At 39.4% G+C, this 17,979-nt stretch overlaps 1 protein-coding gene across 1 annotated transcript; it reads right to left on the bottom strand.

Annotated features, from left to right (window-relative positions):
• Positions 1-14,740: 14,740 nt before the first annotated feature.
• LOC134290262 (uncharacterized) lies at positions 14,741-17,323 on the bottom strand. Its single transcript, XM_062857362.1, has one exon. The coding sequence runs from the start codon at positions 17,321-17,323 to the stop codon at positions 15,836-15,838; it is 1,488 nt and encodes a 495-aa protein (XP_062713346.1). The 3' UTR covers positions 14,741-15,835.
• Between the last annotated feature and the right edge of the window lie 656 nt (positions 17,324-17,979).

The following is a 17,979-nucleotide window of genomic DNA, read 5'->3' as shown; positions in this document are numbered from 1 at the left end:
AAACGAAATTTTGAAAAGAAATCTGGAGAATTGATAAACAATTTTACCGGAAAAATTAGATACTCTGATCGTTCCTCTCGCTGTGCATGGATACAAATATAAAAAAAAATCAAACTAGAAATTAAAAAAAAATTAAACTCCAAAATGCATCCAGTTTCACCTTAGGTTAAAATTTACGAAAAAAAAATTACGAGATTCCTTCAGAGTTTAATAAAATCGAAAATTCAGAATTTCTTCAGAAATTAGATGTTCCTTAAGAAGAAACATCAGAGAAAACCAATATGGCTGCCACAATGGCCGACTTGGGTCCCTACTGACGTTTTCAAGAGCACAAATCTTAAACATTCGTGAACAAATGCGCTCGATTTGGAAAAGCTGCCTCTTCTTGCTAGTGAGCAAAGCCTGGATAAACAAGTGTGACTTTGTTCAATTCTTAGTTCGTCAGATTTGTGCCCGTGATGGACACTCTAGAGAAAGGCAACCATTGAGTGAGTGTTTCCCATATCTGCTTAATACTGCTGTGTAGGCTATAAAATTCCCATTTAACTTTTCTCGCAGTTTCCCACCGTTACGCAGAAAGTCTTATGTAGGGTATCGGGATGCTTCGTTGGCATAGTCCCCTCGTTCGGCCTATCTTAACGTTAACCAAAAACTTAAACAAACACGCATAACTGGATATCGGAAAAGCTATGCGACAAACAACTGTGACATTTCGTTTCAATTTTAGCACTTTGGAGCATTAACATTGAATGAAAATGTCACTTTGTTTAGCTTTTGTAGACGCCATGATTCTTCGGCTTAGTGGGTAGTCTATTCACATGATCATAAATGGCATGATTCTGGAACATTTCGAACTGACTTTTCAATAACTGAACATTTGATGCGCCGGTCAAAGACGCTATTTTGAACTTGTATATTTGTTTTCAACGAATAATAAATATTTTACAAATTGAATGTGGGCCGACAAAGTTGTTTGGTAGATCAAAGACCAAATGGAGGAAAAGTTACCTCTCGTGCCGACCTTCTAAAAGATCGCAAACTTACAGATAGTTGTCCGTTTGAATCGTAATGTCACCATTAGATGACAATAGTGAAAATAGAAAATGTATATGCAATAGTTCTCAGGATCCTGGTTACTAGAAGAGAGATGGTGGTTTCGGCAAAGTTGTCAAATAGGTTGAGTGCATTTGGTTGATGGGTCGTTGAAATCAATATTTCGCCAGTAAATGGTGCTAATGAGTATGCAAATTTTATATCTTATATATCTCCGAGTCTGATTACCTGGGAAGTTGATATCTTTGGCAAGGTTGGTTGGTAGATCAAGGGCTTTCAGTCGATTGACCATTTGATTCGTGCTTCTGCCACCAGAAGACGCTAGTTGTAAATTTGCAAAAGCATGAACGTGTTATTATTCACCTAAAAAACCCAAATTAATCCACCTAGTGGTGATAGTGCCTTTCTCGTCGTATATGTTCTCACGATCTTTCTGTCGACGTAAGTCAAAGTGTTCCCGAATCCTGATATTTTTTTAAGAAAAGCAAGCATTTTATCAACGCCATCATTGAATTGACTTAAAACTTATTGATGGCACATAGTCCGACGTTGTGTTCAGCGTATAAGCAGAGCTGAATAATATCAGATTCCTCAGTTGACTGCTAGAGTACCTTCTAGAGGTGGGAAAAACGGCTCACTTCAGTGGACGGATCCGAGCCGTATCCATCACTGTAGTGAACCGGATCTGTTGAACGGATCTGCGGCTCAGACATGAATGACCTAACCGCACCGAGCGAATAGAATTGCTTGCAGCTCATTCTCCCAGACACAGCATACGACACTCACTCTCTTGACGTGTAATGGACTTATCCACCGATGAACCAAATTCATCGCGGTCCGAGAATTTTGACACTAGAGCGGGGTCTGTTCCAATCAGAATCGTCCAATTCTGATTGGAATGGCCCCGCTCTAGTGTCAAAATTCTCGGACCGCGATAAATTCGGTTCATCGGTCGATAAGTCCATACCAAACTGCAGCTACTACTCTCACATTTTTAATTCTTTCGTCCGGTTCATCAGCAATGGACTTATCCACCGATGAACCGAATTCATCGCGGTCTGAGAATTTTGACACTAGAGCGGGGCCGTTTCCAATCAGAATTGGACGATTCTGATTGGAACAGACCCCGCTCTAGTGTCAAAACTCTCAGACCGCGATGAATTCGGTTCATCGGTGGATAAGTCCATATATTGTTTGGGGATAAGAAAGAGGGTAATGCGGATGCGGGAATGCCATGGACTTATCCACCGATGAACCGAATTTATCGCGGCCCGAGAATTTTGACACTAGAGCGGGGTCTGTTCCAATCAGAATCGTCCAATTCTGATTGGAAACGGCCTCGCTCTAGTGTCAAAATTCTCGGACCGCGATGAATTCGGTTCATCGGTGGATAAGTCCATGGGACAAAATGCGTTTGGTAAGACTGTGGTGGTGAGCGTACGGAATCACCGCAGTTTAGCTGTGTTTGCTTTGCGTGAGGAAAAGGCATGTGTCGGTGGTGTGACAATGCGATGCAAAAAGGAGCGAACGGTTGTTTTCTCAGGTATTTCGTACAGAGGCATGCGGACGTGTGATCCGATTCATTCTAGAAAAGATCCACGGTTCACTCGCTCAATTCAATGATCCGGATCTTTTCAACGGCTCCGGTTCTGATTGTCCATCTCTAGTACCTTCACTAACATTGGGAGCTGATCAATATCAAGACGATACTAACAAGCTGTCACTTTGCGTGCAAGCTATCACTTTGTGCCTTAAGCTAACACGATCACTTTGCGGTCTTCGATAAAGTTTTTTCTGCACATTCTAGGTTATATTTTACTGGCAATTGAAAACAAGAACGTAGTGAGTATAGTGAGACGTCTGTTTGTATGTGGGTTTAATATGTCAATATTTTGTTCTCTTACACATATTTATCGCTTGCATTTGTTTTATATACTTTCGCAGTTCCGGCGAAGCATCAAACGCTGGTTGTGCAACCCTACCGGTAGTCGCTAATGTAGTATGAACCTATTTTCTAGTTAACCGTTTCTCAGGTTATTAACCCTAAAAGGGATACCTTCATGGACTCAATTTCGTCACCTCGCTGAGTGTGTTTCATCAAAGACGAGCTCTGAAAGGCGCCTGGGGTCCAATGGACCCCAGGTATCCCTTTTAGGGTTAAAAAAGCCGTGATGTTGTGTGTCACATGTAACATTTGGTTACTTTCCGGAGCACCACCGGGTATCGCAAAATGAACAAGCTATCAATTCGTACCACCACAATATCTGTAAGATTTGTGTTCAAAAACAAATTATACAATCTGAACAAAACTTAAATAGAGTTAGTTTATTGAATTAAAAGTTTACCCAGGTAATTTGACAGCAATCATTGTCGAATTAGCGTGGTTTTATGGTACGACACGCATGGGTTTGATCCAATTTCACATTTACCACTTTCGGTTCACATTTTACCACTTACCGATTGTCCCTGATGTGGTCTTAGACTAGTTTCATGCAAATTATAAATCAGTTTTCCTAAAAAGTCTCAAATTGATGTAATGCATGTATGGGTTTGGTTCATTTGTGCATTTGACCACTTCCGTCGGGGCACCAGGAATCGGTTTCGGCACACTATTGGTTTTCCAAAGTATGATCTATGATTTTTTTTCTTGTTAACCGTTCATCAGCTTACCTAAAAAGCCATTTAATGTGTCGAATTTATGGCTTTGGTTCTCCTTTACATTTGACCAGCTCCGATGGGGCAACCGTAATCGGTTGCGGAACACTACCGGTTGTCCCCAATATGGCCGGAAACTTTTTTTTGGCAAATCAAGATGCCTAAAAATCCGTGATTTGATGTAAGCGACACATGGGTTTGGTTCCCTTTTATATTTGGCCATTTCCGGTGGAACACCCGGAACCGGTTCCGGACCACAACCGATTCAGATATGTTCTGAAAATATTTTCCTGCTTACTGTTCATCAGGGGGTATAAAAAACCCACTATTTGATGTGTCGCTTGCATGGGTTTAATTAACTTTTATACTTTGCCACCAACGGCGGAACATCTGGAACCGGTTCCGATATGGTCTGAGAATGCTTTCCTGCTTACTGTTCATCAGGTTATCGAAAAAGCTGCGGTTTGATATGTCGCATGCATGGTTCAATGCATTAGTTCAATTTTATATTTGGCCACTTCCGACGGGACACCCTGAACCGGTTCCGGGACACAACCGGTTCAGATATGGTCTGAGAATATAATCCTGCTTACTGTTCATCAGGATATAAAAAAAAACACTATTTGATATGTCGCATGCATGGGTTTGATTAACTTTTATACTTGGCCACTTCCGGCGAGATATTTGCAACCGGTTCCGGAACACTACCGGTTCCGATATGGTCCGAGAATGTTTTCCTGCTTACTGTTCATCACGTTATCGAAAAAACGCGGTTTGATATGTCGCATGCATGAGTTTAGTTCACTTTTATGTTTGGTCACTTCCGGCGGGACACCCGGAACCGGTTCCGGGACACTACCGGTTCAGATATGGTCTGAGACTATTTTTCTGCTTACCATTCATCAAGTTATCAAAAATGTCGTAGTTTGAGAGGCCGCATGGATGAGTTTGTAGCGTTTTCATATCTGCCCCCTTCCTGGGGTACCGGTCCGGAACACCTAAATGGCCATAACTCCGGAACGGCAGGACCGATCTGAACCATTTTCAATAGGAAACAATGGGACCAGATTCCGCGTCGAATGACCCGTCGGTCATTAAAATCGGTTGAGGTTTACTGCCAAAAAGTGATGTGAGTTTTTTTGTACACATACACACATACACACATACACACACACACACATACACACACAGACATTACCTCAATTCGTCGAGCTGAGTCGATTGGTATATAAGACTTGACCCCTCCGGAGGCTCTATTAAATTTTCGTTTTTGGAGTGAACATCTAGCCTTTCGGTACACCTTGGTGTACGAGAAAGGCAAAAATCAAAGAGCTGTAAATTTTTATACTTCCGAAAGTTTTCAAAATTTGAAAATTACACAACTAGTTGATTATAATTTGTTTAAATTTGCACTTGATTGATTAATTTTACATGAAGTTAAAGCGCTTAGTAAAATATTCAATATCTGACCGTCGTATTTCAATACACTCTATCTTAAAGTTGTCAATGTCACGGGATAAGTACATCCATCCTTTATCCATCAAACAACAATGTCGAAGACATCATCTTTCTAAGTAATCAGGATCTTGAGATATATGAGGTATAAAATGGGAATGCTCACAAGTACCACCTGGATGTGAAATTGCACGTCATATTTGTCTTCATCAGTTAGTGTTCGATCTACTAAACAACTTTGCTGAAGACATCATCTTTCTAAGTAATCAGGATCTCGAGATATATGAGTTATAATATTTGAGTACTCACTTGCGCCACCTGGATGTGGAATTCCACATCGTACTTGTCTTCATCAGTTAGTGTTTGATCTACTAAACAACTTTGCAGAAGACACCACCTTTCTAAGTACTCAGGATCCCGAGTTATATGGGATACAAAAATTACATGCTCACTAGCGCCGCCTATCGGTTGAAATCTGAATTTCTCAGATCACCTCGCGAAGGCCCTTGGTATCCCAAGTAACTTTGCCGAAGACACCATATTTCTAGATCATTTAGATTTTGAAATACACTAATTCACATTCAACTGTCTATCTTATCTTAAATATAGTACGTTCTTCATATTGCGATTTTCAATTTTCCGCATTATAAGGAGTTATACTGTTTTCAAAAAAGGTCTTATAATATTCCAAATAAGATTCCTGTAGAATACATTTGGGGTTGACATCGATAGAAAAGATGGTTTCAAAGTAATAGTCGATAATTCTCATGTGTTGTACAACAGCGCGATTAACGGAAGGTTAATACACATATTCTCATGGATGAGATGGTAGTTCTTTCAAATCCCTGTTTAAAAAGCCAACACGAAGAAATTATTTTTCACATTTTTCGAAATATAATGACTTTATTCGCATTCATTCATAGCTTGGACCAGATTTCTTCTTCCCGTGTCGTCGTCGTCTTTTCTATTCTGTTTTATCACTTTTCACCAATGTATGTTTTACCAATGCGACAGTTTTCTACTTTTTTTTACTGTTTATTCTCGAGGGGAGGGTGGTCATTTCGCTTCGACTTGGGGATTGTGTGTAAGGAAATCTTTACTGTACATAGTTAACATTGTTTGCAACAACGCAACGTTATAGTCTTCAGATAGCTAGTGTTTTTTTATGGAACAGCTTGGTGCTGCTCGGGCGTTTGCAATATATGTATAGGTAGTTCAAAATCAAGATCGGTGATATGTAAAACTGCTAAATGTGATTACACTTAGTTTCGGTTTCGTACTAGCAAACAAATTAAGTATTGAGTTTTCCGTGAAGTGAAAGCTAAACTTAATAAGTGCGGGGACATTCGATCACCGTTCGTCGCCAATCGAGGATTGATTGCTCGAGTTTGGTGTCGTTTCCTATTCAACCGAATAACAGGATCGCTCGACGCGGTTTCAAGGGAGTAGAGTTCCTTTAAGTTCCACTGGATTGGTTCAGACGCCGAACGCAAATCTGGTAAATAAATTACTTTACACCTATAAATTATACAGATTCGAACAATAAAACAGAGCATTCCCTCTTCTCATCTGGACAATTCAATACAATTCATTCGTCTAGTTTCATATTTTTTCAGTCTTCAATATATACAGAATATGATTGTGTTACATTAGAACATCCTAGCTAAAAGTAGTTTTCTTTCTCTTAGAGTTCCAGGGACCAGTGCTTGCAAGTGAATCGACCGCATAATGCTGATATAGATCTAAAATGGCACTGCGTAGCATTATATCAGCATCATCCGAGTCGTTTCGCTTCACATTTGGTTCTCGTAGGTCACCCGAACCCTTCATTTTCTCTCAGTGTGCATAATGCATAAATTATAGTGAAATTTCCTACGACCTAACTTGCAAGAGGAATCAACTGCGCAAAGAGTTTTACAGCAATACGGTTTACGAATCACCTCCAAGGGTTGTGATTTGTGATGCTGGCTGGTTTACATTTTTTAACATTATTTGATCCGTTTAGGCTCGCGGGGTTTTTACATTTAACACTCTAACATTAACCGCAATCGAGAGCTTGGCTCTCGATCGATTTTCTTTCATCGAAAAAAAAAAACATTGTGCTGCTTCTTCAATAACCTACTGTAAGAGAAACGGTACCTAATCACTGAAATTAACATCACCTCTCGCGGCTTAGCAGCTATGACTTAACAGAGTTTGAGTGAGAAAAATAAAACCCTTAAAATGTAAAAGTAAAAATCGTAGTGTGCGGTAGTGTGGCGTGTGGGCTAATAATAAGTGATTCGGGATTACTTATAGGAGCGTTGAAAACATTTTGAAAACCAACAGTTGTAGGAACGCTAGGTGTTTTTTAAATTAGGTATGTCTGGGGATCGGTTCTGTAGATTTCCACTGGTGTGAGAATGAAGTTGTTTTAGTGCGTTTTTGCTTGGTTGTTTGTTTAACTTGACGTTTTCTTTGAGTGTTGGTTCGATATAATTCAAAACGCGATAACCATTAGACTAAGTGAATTGCATGGAAACTTTTAATTTAGATCACTTCTACTAACCCTTGTCGACATATTCTAATTTAAAACATAAGCATTTCCAGCAAATGTTTAGAATTTCTTTTGCAACATAAATGCAGAAAACACGTTTTTCTTGACATGTTTTGATAAGCAACATGGCGACCGTGATAAGCCTCGTTATCACAAAGCTGAACAACAACCGGTTTATATCCTTTTAGACATATTTTAATCCAAGTTGAATACGTCGATTTCTACATCTTTTACAAGAATTCACGAGAAAGTCAATGCTAGTTCAACATTGACAATGATATGTGGGATTTAGCATCTTATTTCCAAATTCACCTTAAAAATATTTTTATCAGGTTTGTTACATATTTCTGAGAACCCTTTGAATTTCTAGAAATAATCGAAATCATTTTGAAATAAGTTTGTTATGACAAAAAAAAAGTCACTATATGAAAGAGCAATATCACTTGAACGACTTTTTTTTTCTTTGAGTCACATGGCGACCATGACAAATATGCATTATCACATAATTTTGCAGAATTTTAATAGTAAAAACTTTAGAATCAATCAAAAGGTAAAATCCATTAACAATATTTATCACTACATTAGAAGAGCAATTTCAATTGAACGATTCCTTTCTCTCATCTACGTGGCAACCATGACAAATAAGCATGATCGCGACTTTCGTAGGCTTGGGCTGACATTTGATCTGGCGTTCATTTGAATGAATATCAGTGGTGTTATCGTGGTTATTCCAAGTTACTCATCGAGTAATCAGCTTTACCGCCAGAATTTACTCCCAATAGGAGGGTATTTCAGCAAAATTGAGTGTGTTCTAATTATATATAGACTTGTAAAAGTCTCCTTTATGATTGGATTGGATTGTACGCAATTATAGTCATTTCCAAGTTATTGCGCACTCATAAATACTTCTTTAGTTTCTCATTGATATGTTCCGAAATTCATCCAAAAATCCTCATGGTATTTCTTCAGAAATTTTTCCAATGGGCTCTCCAGAAAATTTTCTAAATATTTGAAAATAAACATCTATCATGGATGCCTTTAGGAATTCTTCCATTGATGCTTTTAGATAACTATCAGTTTCTTTTAGAATTTTCTTCAAAGTTTTCTCCAAGAACTCCAGAAATGAATTTAAGAACTTTTTTATAAATCCTTTGCTGAATTCCTTTCGAAATTGCTCCATGGATGCCTTTGAAACCCCAGGAATTCTATTCCAAAAGTCTTCCACAGGTTTATTTTCAAATATCGTAAGATTTCCACTAGAACTTCCTTAGGAATTTTCGCTAGAGGATCCTCCAGAAGTTTTTCCAAAAAATGTCCTAGAAAAGCTTCAATGAGTTTCCTTGAAAATGTACTTCATAGATATGTTCAAGAATCCGTAAAAAAAATCTTCCAGGAAATCCTCCAAGGATTCTCTCAGGTATGCTTTCAGCGATTCTGTGAGAAAATCAAAGGTACTTCCAGAAAATTATCCAAGGATTTCCATAGAAAAGCTTCTACTGATTCCTTGAGAAAATTTTAGAGAGATTCCTACAGAAATTGTTTCACGGACTCTTTTAGATATTTTCCAAAAATCCTTCAAAAAAATTATTATGGGATTCCTCAATAAGTTTGTTTAAGGATTTCCAGCTACGTAAATCTTTCATGGGTTTGTGTGGAGCGGACCTGGTGTGATGGTTAGAACACTTGACTATCACGCCGAGGACCTGGGATCGAATCCCACTCCCGACAAACTTGCAAAATGTGAGTTCTTCCTTCGGAAGGGAAGTAAAGCGTGGGTCCCGAGATAAACTAGCCTAGGGCTAAAAATCTCGTTAATACAGAAAAAAAAAATCATGGGTTTCTTCCAGAAGTTATCCATAGATTCCTTCATGACATTACTCCATGATTTCGGCATTGAAATCTACCAAGATCTCTTACAGTATCTCCTTTGGCGATTTTTTTCAGCAATTCTTCCACAGATTCTTTAAGACATTTCTAACAAAGCTCCTTCAGATATTACCTCAATAATTTCTCCAAAAAAGTATTTTCTCCTTTTGAAACTTTACCGGGAATTACTTTAGAAATGCTTCTGGGATAATTTAGAAAATCTTTCAGAGATTTCATTAGAGGTTTAAATTTTTTAGAAATTCTTCCACAGATTTTTTAAACACCTCAGAGTTTCTTGAGAAAATTTTACAAATATTCCTTCAGAAATTTGTTCGGGTACTTCTTCAGGAAGTCCGCAAAGGATTTACTCAGAAATTGCTCAAAGGATTTTATTAAAAATTCCATTGGCCATACAGAGATTCCTTTAGCACTTCCTCTAGATATTCCTCCATGTATTACCCCAGAAATGTATCTGGCATTTCCTTTAAGGATAATTCCACATGGACTCTCTAAGATGTTTATTCAATAAAACTTATTCTAGGAATTTCTACGACAATCTCCAAACATCTCAAGAGTTTTTTCTAGTGATCTTTGCTGGCGCTTATCTAGGTATTCCGATTTTTTTCAGAAATTTGTTCACAGAATTCACCAAGAATACTTACAAAAAGTCCTTCAAGAATTCAATTAAAGGATTTCCCCAGTGATTTTCCTATTAATTTCTCCAGGTATTCATCCATGAAATTCTCCAGAAATTCCTCCTGGGATTGCTTTAAGAATTTTCCTCCAATTTCTTAGGATATTCCTCCAGAGAATCATTCAAAAGTACACTCTAAAATGTCTACAGGAAAGAAGATTACTTCAGAAATTCCTTCAGAGTTTCGCTCAGAAATTCCTGCTGGGATCCCTTCTGAAATATCTTTGAGGAGATATATTTATTTCCGAGACTGCTTCACAATTTAAGGGATTGCTGTAGAAGCTTCAACAAGGAATTTCTTCAATGGTTCATCCATGGCGTTGTTTAGAAATTCGTATTGAAATGTCCATACAAATCCTACAGGGATTGCTACGGAAATTCGTGCTAAGGTTTTTCCAAGATTTTTTTCCTGCTGAAATTCCTACAAGGATTTTTTTCTAAATGCACTTACGGTCCCATAAGAAATATATTTTGGGATGTCCACAGAATTTGTTCAGATAATTCACCAGCGATTTTTCCGAGGATTCTCCAAAAATTAAAAAAAAAAATACCTAAAAATTCTTCAAGAAATTCTCTGCAGGAATTTGTGAGAAATCCTTGGAGGGTTGCCTCAAGAAATCCTTTTAAAAACTTGATTTTTTTTTTAGGAATTCCTGGACAAAAACATTTGGAGTAATTTCTGAAGTTATCACTTGAACAATAACTGAATGTAAGCCCGATAATACCTAGGAGAATATCAAAAGGGACACATTACGTTTCCCCGTAAATCTCAGAAAAAAAGAAAATTAATAGAGGAACTCTGCAAGTAATTTCAAAGAAAAAAATCTTAAGAAACTTCCGGAGGAGTTCCTGGAAAATCCGTAGAGGAATTTGTGAAGATATCTCTTAAATTGTCTGCAGGAATCGCAGACAAAGAAACTGGTTGAGTTGCAGAAATTCCTCAATAAATTTCTGAGGGGTTTCTGAAGGAGTTTCTAATGGTATGCTTGTAAGAATTCCTCGAGACACCTCAGAATTTTTTTGATACAATTTACGAAGAGATTTGCACACAAAAATCTCTTAACAATTATACTTGGAGAAATTCATGAAAGAAATCCTGCAAAAACACTAAAAGAAAAACCTGGAGAAATTCTTGAGAGAACCACTACAAAAAAATAAAAAAAAATATTTTTTTTTGAAGAAAACTTTGAAATATTACCTCGAAGAATTGGGAAACCCTTTGCATGTGTTCACCAAAAACATATTAGAACCATCCTTGAAAATTGAGTAACTTCTGCAGGATTTGTTGAGATATTCTTTGAAATCTGAAACATCTGAAAAAAAAACCCTGAAGGTTTGAATAATTCCAAAGCAATGCCTGAAGGAATAACTGTGGAAATTTGTAAAGAAACCCTGGAGTAACTTACAAGAAAAATCGATCGAGAATTTTCTAGAGGAATTTCTAAATAAATACCCGATAAAATCTACTGAATAAATCGAGTAATACCTGAAGAAACATCTGAAAGAAATAAAACAATAATTTCTGAAAAAAAATCGTAAAGAAGGGTCTGGATAAATTCTAAAATAAATTTACGAACCAGTCCTTGGAGGAGTGGCTGGAGCAACTATAGGAGAATTCGCTGTAGGAACGTTTAGAAAATCTCTTGAGAAATTTCTAAAGGAATTACTGGAGAAACGCCAAAGAATTATTTGTAAAGGAATTAAAAAAAAAAGTTTTAAGAATTCTCTGGTGAAGTCTTTGATGGTATCCCTGGAGAGTATATGGTGGAATTATTGCTAACAATTTTAGATGTTATTCTGCGAAAGTTTGTAATGAAATTTCAACCCGAAATTTTAGGAATCTCAGAATAAACACCCGGAGAAATTCCTTATGAAACCCCTACACCGAGAAAAATTTCTACTCAATGACTGAGTTGGTCTTACTCAGAAATCAAAAAATCCTTTGTTTTCTTACTCAGTTTCGGCTAAAAGTGGGACAACCCATTGGCAATGTTTGGTTTTTTCAAGTTGTGCTTTTGAAAATACGCGTCATGGCTTAAATGTTCACTCACTCAGTTCAGTTCACTCAGTCTATATGGACACTCGTCTATATGGACTTATCCACCGATGAACCGAATTCATCGCGGTCCGAGAATTTTGACACTAGAGCGGGGCCGTTCCAATCAGAATTTAAGCGGGGCTGCTTCCAATCAGAATTGGAAAATTCTGATTTGAAATGGCCCTGTTCTGGTGTCAAAATTCTCGGACCGAATGAATTCGCACATAGAACATCTATCAATAGACGAGTGCACCGATGAACTGAATTCATCGCGGTCCGAGACTTTTGACACTACACAGGGAAAAATTTCTACTCAATGGTTGAGTTGGTCTTACTCAAAAATCGAAAAATCCTTTGTTTTCTTACTCAGTTTCCGTTAAAAGTGGGACAACCCATTGGCAATGGGTTGTCCCACTTTTAGCCGAAACTGAGTAAGAAAACAAAGGATTTTTGGATTTCTGAGTAAGGCCAACTCAGTCATTGAGTAGAAATTTTTCTCGGTGTAGAGCGGGCCGCTTCCAATCAGAATTGCACAATTTCCAATCAGAATTGATCAATTCTGATTGAGAATGGCCCCGCTCTAGTGTCAAAATTCTCGGACCGCGATGAATTCGGTTCATCGGTGGATAAGTCCATACGATATAGACTTTTATATCCTTCAAAAGAAGAATATTAAAGATGTGACAAGGCTTGTGCAGTCTCTGCTGTGTGGTCCAATGACCACTCGTATTTATACTACCTTAGGTAGACATGAAGAATCATACCTAGACATTTAGGTACTGTAATGAATAGTATTTCATGTAGGTAGATATCCTATGCACACAGCCATTAGGTAGACACTACAGTCCTTTCCCCTTTACAAAACTCAGCAAGTCATCACCAAAATAATAATAGCACAAATAAAGCCTGTATCCGCAATAATCGGGACACAGAAGTATGGCTGTAGCTCTGTAATGAATCGGTAAAATTGGCCAAATAATTGACTGAGAACTCTTTGGTGTATGTTTATTATTTGTGCCAAATTTCATAAAAATCGATGCATTACTTTTAACTGTGGATGAAAAACAAACAGATGTGGTTTTAAGCATTTTGTACAATCATGACCAATTTTCATTCGCATAGTAGATGGTTCTTTTACGCTACAGTTCAAAGTTCTGTGATGATAATTATGAAATTTCGTTAGAAGTTATGATACTTATAGAGACACTTTCTTGCAAAATTTCATCAACTTTTATCGATTGGTTCGAAAGCTACTGGTGAGCTAAGGGTGAGTGTTAGTGAAAATTTTTCGTGTTTTTCATTTGCGATGTTTGCCTATTCATAACTTTAGAATTTCTCTACCAATTTTCATGAAATTTTCACAGAAGGTAGTTGATTATGTGTATATTATGTCGGCAAAATTTGATGATTATTGGAAAAGTGCTTTCAATGGTACAATCAATACAGTAGAGGGTGCTGACTAATTGCTGTCTGAGGGGCTAAAATCACGTTCAGTCCCAATACATGTTTCGATTATAAAATAGTTGATAGTGCATCGATTTTTTTTGAAATTTTGCCCATGCAACAAATGGGGATTGAGAGGTTTGTGTTGAAAATTTCAGCCATTTCCTTTGACGAATTCAAAAGTTGCAGCGCTGACAAGCAAAACTAGGGGCTGTACAAAATTCAATGGCGCACATTCTACTCTTTCATTGCTACAATAAAAAGTACTGCACAGATTCACATGAAATTTTGTAGGTGAGATGAACACATCTCAAGATTTTATTAGGTCAAAATTGAGCAATTTTAATGTATCTATTACAGAGTTACAGCTGTATTTCTGTGTCCCGATTATTGCGGATACAGGCTTTAAACTGACGAGTCCGTCACTTTCAAAGAACATATCTGTTCGTTAACAAAACTACAAAAACAAAAAGACGATTTCGTCATCCCAATATCGGCAACTTTACCAAAAAGTACAAATAACACAAATCCATTCACCAAAACATAACATATGACAATTCCGCCACAAAAGAACAATTTCGTTTACCACAAAAAATAACATTTCGTTATTACCAAAACAAAAAGACAATTTCGTCAATGCAACATCGGCCAAAACGAACATTCTATTCACAACATTTAGGTACTGTAATGAATAGTATTTCATGTAGGTAGATATCCTATGCACACAACCATTAGGTAGACACTACATAGACGAGTGCTAAGATGAACTGAATTCATCGCGTCCGAAAATTTTGACACTAGGGCGGGGTCATTCTCAATCAGAATTGTTCAATTCTGATTGGAAATTGTGCAATTCTGATTGGAAGCGGCCCGCTCTACACCGAGAAAAATTTCTACTCAATGACTGAGTTGGCCTTACTCAGAAATCCAAAAATTCTTTGTTTTCTTACTCAGTTTCGGCTAAAAGTGGGACAACCCATTGTCAATGGGTTGTCCCACTTTTAACGGAAACTGAGTAAGAAAACAAAGGATTTTTCGATTTTTGAGTAAGACCAACTCAACCACTGAGTAGAAATTTTTCACTGTGTAGTGTCAAAAATCTCGGACCGCGATGAATTCAGTTCATCGGTGCACTCGTCTATTGATAGATGTTCTATGTGCGAATTCATTCGGTCCGAGAATTTTGACACCAGAACAGGGCCATTTCAAATCAGAATTTTTCAATTCTGATTGGAAGCAGCCCCGCTTTAATGTCAAAATTCTCGGACCGAGTGAATTCTGTTCATCGATGGATAAGTCCATACGTATCAGGATTAAGTTTTCCCACAGCAAACCAATAGAAATTCTAACAGAACCGCACCCCTTCAGGAGTATGCAGGTAGATTATTACGCGATAATAAAACGTTGATTGGTAGTGCTAATAGTAGTAGAATCTAACGAAAAGGCACACATCGTTTCCATTAATCATAATAATTGATTGATAAATACACTCGTCTATTTAATGCAATGACTTTCTTCCTACACCTTAACGAAGCTTGAACGCTTAAACCTAGAATCCTACGTTTAGGATGATTTCCTCCTGTCTCCTAGCACACGTATTCAAGTAGGACACATCAGGATGAGGAAATCGCTACCACATGCGTACGTACGTACATAAATTACTTCTCTGTTGACTGTCCTAACTTTCCGTCTAACTGATGCCTACAATTTCTTTTTTTTTCTGTCAAAGAAGAAAACAATACTCACTAAGTCGCCCCGGCGGGGTCGGGACTGCTATAACATGTTTCTTCCTAAACTTGCCCTAAATTTCAAGAATCAAAAATAAATCGATCGTTCATTCATTCGGCTTGGATCCAATCAACCGGACGAATGTATTGCCTTCGGCCGAAGCAGTTCGGCTCCAGCCGAAGACCTTCGGGTCGCGTTCGGCTCGGCTCGTCTCGGCACCTTACCGTCGCAGATCGCAACACTCCCGTTCGGAAGTGTTGTTCGATGACCCGCCGCCGCTGTCGACCGGCCGCCGCCGTCGTTGGTCAATCGAATAAATGAACAAACGTAACTAGAGATTAAACATGTGCCGAAGCTTCTGCAACAATCACCGCTTGTAGAGCGAGTCGCGGCCACGCCCCATGCCGCCGACCGCCGACGACGGCCGGAAAAAGCCGAGCGTGTCCAGGGTGCGGCGCGTCCGCTGCACCAGTTCGTCCTTGTACTTCCAGATCGTGGTGTCCCGGACCTGGTTCTCCTTGAACTCCTCGCAGCTCTTCTTGAGCGTCCGGACGCAATCGGCCCGGTAGTGCTGCAGCTGGGCATCGTCCGTGCTGATTGGGAACGAATGGCAAGCTCCGCCGAGGCACGCGATCGGGAAATGGTTGTGCAGCGTGAGGACCCGCTCCGGGTTGTGGAAGCACTTGACGTACTGGTTCGGTTTGGTGTAGTTCTTGGCCCGCTGGACGTGCTGCAGCATGTGCATGTACTTGGGCACGTCCTTGTTCCAGTCGTGCTCGTGCTGGTCCTGGTCGAAGAAGTACACGTTCCGCACGTTGTAACTCGGGTAGGTGTCGTTCTTGAGCTTCATGCCCTTTTCGACGACCCGCTCCATGAGGTCATGCCAGGTGCGGTCTTCGTCCAGTTTGGGCATGATGACTTCGTCGATGTCCAGCAGGGCAATGAAGTCATACTTGTACATGTTTTTGTACAGGCAGTCGTTGTACGGTATCAGCTCGTTCTGTCGCTTGTGAGTGGTCTTCTTCGACAGAAAGAGATGCTGGAATCCTGGGACGTTCGGTTGACCTCCGGGAAGAGTCAGCGGAGTCACGTGAACTCGATCCTGCTCTTCGTAGTACCGCAGAACCTTGGATATGTTCGGGTGGACCTGCAGCTCGTAGAAAAAGATCTTGTCCGCACCTAGGATACCTAGGAGTTCGATCCACTCCACCAGTCGCACCGACAGGTCATCGTACAGGAAGTCCAGGCCCTTCACACAGACGGCAAAGCCCTTCTTCTTGTCGTCCAGTGGCCGGTTGTACAGCACCCTCAAATTGTTGGTCGCCGTGTCGCACTGCTTCTCCACCAGCGATACGGACGCCGGGACCAATCCCCTGAATGGCTTAGGAATCTGGCACGCTATCAAATACGGCTGGTAGATGCCCTGCTTGTAGTTGCCCCACTTGTTGAACCAGATGTACTTGTACTCGAACGTCTTCACGATGAACGGCTCCTTCTGTCCGTCGAACCACAGCTGACAGAAGGTCTTCACCTTGGGTTCGATCCGGTCGATCATCCCCAGAATACGAACCGCCGGTCCAATGCGACTTCGTTTCCGGATGTCGTAGTACGCCCCGAACAGCTGGAACGTACCGTTGGAACTCCGCAGCGTTTGCCAGTAGATGTTGTTGAACTCCAGCTCGAAGATCGACGGATACTTGGCACAGGCCGCCTTCTTCTGGACGGCATTCTTGTGCTTGCTCCAGTAGGCAATCGGAAGCGACGGGATGCGGGATTCGACGTCCCGGACCAGCTGCTCGTCGTCGATAACTGTAAAGAGGTAAGAGAGAAAAAGTGTTAGTCCAGTCAATTGCATTGGAGCTATTGAAGGAGTTACTTCCGAAACATCCCAGAATCAAGCATATTCCCCTAAGAAAATTTCAAACTAGACAGGGTTTCGATTCGATTTTGATTCGAGTCCGGATTTCGATTTCGATTCGATTTCGATTCGATTTTGATTCGATTTCGATTCGATTTCGATTCGATTTCTATTCGATTTCGATTCGATTTCGATTCGATTTCGATTCGATTTCGATTCGATTTCGATTCGATTTCGATTCGATTTCGATTCGATTTCGATTCGATTTCGATTCGATTTCGATTCGATTTCGATTCGATTTCGATTCGATTTCGATTCGATTTCGATTCGATTTCGATTCGATTTCGATTCGATTTCGATTCGATTTCGATTCGATTTCGATTCGATTTCGATTCGATTTCGATTCGATTTCGATTCGATTTCGATTCGATTTCGATTCGATTTCGATTCGATTTCGATTCGATTTCGATTCGATTTCGATTCGATTTCGATTCGATTTCGATTCGATTTCGATTCGATTTCGATTCGATTTCGATTCGATTTCGATTCGATTTCGATTCGATTTCGATTCGATTTCGATTCGATTTCGATTCGATTTCGATTCGATTTCGATTCGATTTCGATTCGATTTCGATTCGATTTCGATTCGATTT

Source organism: Aedes albopictus, chromosome 3 (genome assembly GCF_035046485.1).
Source record: "Aedes albopictus strain Foshan chromosome 3, AalbF5, whole genome shotgun sequence".
Lineage (NCBI taxonomy): Eukaryota > Metazoa > Arthropoda > Insecta > Diptera > Culicidae > Aedes > Aedes albopictus.
This window is presented reverse-complemented; position numbering and strand designations above follow the sequence as displayed.

Excerpts from the sequence above, each read along its gene's own strand:
- LOC134290262 (XM_062857362.1), bottom strand. The coding sequence starts at position 17,323 with ATGCAATTGACTGGACTAACACTTTTTCTCTCTTACCTCTTTACAGTT.